At 42.0% G+C, this 2,222-nt stretch overlaps 1 protein-coding gene and 1 long non-coding RNA gene across 2 annotated transcripts in view; one reads left to right on the top strand and one right to left on the bottom strand.

Annotated features, from left to right (window-relative positions):
- LOC106515207 (uncharacterized) overlaps window positions 1–1,549 on the top strand; it is an 8,391-nt gene extending 6,842 nt beyond the window's left edge. Inside the window, exons 2-3 of the long non-coding RNA XR_001309975.1 lie at window positions 1,178–1,270; window positions 1,366–1,549. This is a non-coding gene — a long non-coding RNA (uncharacterized LOC106515207). The remainder of the gene's footprint in view (window positions 1–1,177; window positions 1,271–1,365) is intronic.
- Window positions 1–1,896, bottom strand: part of fbxo28 (F-box protein 28) — a 15,725-nt gene extending 13,829 nt beyond the window's left edge. Inside the window, exon 1 of the mRNA XM_014003990.1 lies at window positions 1,565–1,896. Within this exon, the coding sequence (XP_013859444.1) occupies window positions 1,565–1,753 (189 nt within the window). The 5' untranslated portion in view covers window positions 1,754–1,896. The remainder of the gene's footprint in view (window positions 1–1,564) is intronic.
- Window positions 1,897–2,222: the final 326 nt, after the last annotated feature.

Here is a 2,222-nt window from a genome sequence, read left to right as displayed (position 1 = left end):
AGGTGAGGTTCTGAAGCCAGTCAGTAGCTTGCTGTTCTTTTCTTCGTTTAATGGCGCACACTTCAAGGCTTGAATAACTGTAAAGCCAAATGGGATGTATTTTCCTGCAGCGATACTGCACGGCTACATACATCTGCCGCCACCGCCGCCATCTTGGTTTTCTTGAGTGATTCCATTTTTTTCCCTGTTCTTGGTCAATAAAAGTAACATTCACTGACTTCCACAATGTTTTCTCTTCATTTCTTTGAGTGTTCCTGAAAGCCAACAAGTTGAACCTTGGAATGACCTTATTATTGTATCATGTTTTTGATCTTTGTTTTACAGAATGGAATGTCTGAATGAGTGCTCATCCAAGACTGCTGATTCCATACTTTTTGCCAGGGGTTGTATATAAAAAAACRAAAAAGGCAGAACTATTTAGGTTTGCAAAGTTGCACCTGAATGAACCACAAGAAATCTGGAACAAAGCAAACTTGATGCATGACGCACAGCGGCACAAACATTTTATACCAACTGTAAAGCACGGTAGTGGAGGGTTGATGATTTGTGCATGTTTTCCAGGGTACCTTACAGTCTTAGTTGACCATGAAACCGGTATAGAAAATTATTCTAGTCAAATGTTTAATGAACCTCTTCATTAAACACCAGCCCCTGCATCTGTCCAGGTTCTAGTAGTCTTTGTAAACTGATGCTTTCTTTCTCTTTCTGGAGTCATTTTGGGTCAACAGTATTTAGTACATGGGACACTTTTTTGGGTGAATGAGTTAAATCTCTTATTCTTTCAGAGTTTGAATAATTTTGTTTAATTTTCTAAATTAAGTTACATATTAAAAGGTGACTTGTCTGAGATCAACAAATCAAAAACAGCATCTTTACTCGATTTACCTTGATGTTTATTAATTTAACACATTAAACTCTTTATATCAAGCCAACTACCCTCCAAAACAACAATCCGCCTGCTTTGTTGTGTGGCCTGATTGTGTAACCCACAGCAGTAAATGAGGGTTGGTTTTATAATCATCTTTCTGTCCACCTTTTTTTTTTTATCTCGCTCTCTCCTTTCTCTTAGTCTCGGTTGTCCTTTCCTCTGTGCTATCATAAAAATAAGCCCTAATCATAAAAAGAGGSACAGACTTCCTGGAGCTGATTGCAGCTTGTTGTCTGTTTATTTTAACAGTTCAAATCTGGGTCACCAAAACCAGGAATCAGGTGACATTATTCAGACCTGAACCAACACGATCTTGTTTAAATACAAGGGATCTGTGAGGAGGTGAGTGCCTGCAGGGGAAAACGCATTTCTAACTGCTGATGATACATGACTGCAACAGACTGAGCAGGATCCTTTTTTTGTTTGTTTCAATGCAGAGGTTTGTTAATCACCTGCAGCAGTGAGAGCTTTAGACAGCCTGTGTATTATGTGTGTGTGCTACTCATTAAAAATAACTGCACGCTATAAACAGTGCAGCTCCGGACCGGACAGCTCGCAGCCCTTGAAGCCCCTCCAGCTCCACGCTCTAATCCCGGAGCCCCGCGGCTAGCTGCAGCCGCCTCGTTGTGTCCTTACCGAGCGCAGCAGGCTGATCTCGTCGTACGACAGGAAATTGAGGATATTCTCAATGGCCACGATGGGGAGACCCAGGAGAGGGTTGTTCTGGTGCTGCTGATCCGGCGAGGGGGTGGACTGTCTCAAAGACGCAGAGTCCGGATCCAGCGATCCAACACATCCGTCAACTCTCTCTACGACGGCCGCCATCTTCTCTAGGTACAGAAGAGGCGGAAGTGACGTATCTATGGGAATCGCGTGCCCCTTTTTTTAACTTCCCCCCTTCTTTTATTTGGGTCAATAGAAGTGTTGCTATTTAGCCGACTTTCAGGAAATGCAGTAAGAAACGCTGACAGGACAGGGTGGCGCAGTGGGACGTTTTTCACCGAGGGCCACATGAACGATGTGTTGGCCCTCGAAGGGCCACTTAAACTTTGACGTTTCATGTTTAACTTTGACTAAACAGTGTTTTAACACGTCATCTTTTAAACACTGATAACTAAGTGTACGACTCACTAAATCTGAAATAAATACAGAAATATTATTTATTTTATGTTTGATGCTGACATTTACGATGTGTTGGCCCTCGAAGGGCCACTTAAACTTTGACGTTTCATGTTTAACTTTGACTAAACAGTGCTTTAACACGTCCTCTTTTAAACACTGATAACTAAGTGTA

This window comes from Austrofundulus limnaeus, unplaced genomic scaffold, assembly GCF_001266775.1.
Source record: "Austrofundulus limnaeus strain Quisiro unplaced genomic scaffold, Austrofundulus_limnaeus-1.0 Scaffold0, whole genome shotgun sequence".
Classification (NCBI taxonomy): domain Eukaryota; kingdom Metazoa; phylum Chordata; class Actinopteri; order Cyprinodontiformes; family Rivulidae; genus Austrofundulus; species Austrofundulus limnaeus.
This window is presented reverse-complemented; position numbering and strand designations above follow the sequence as displayed.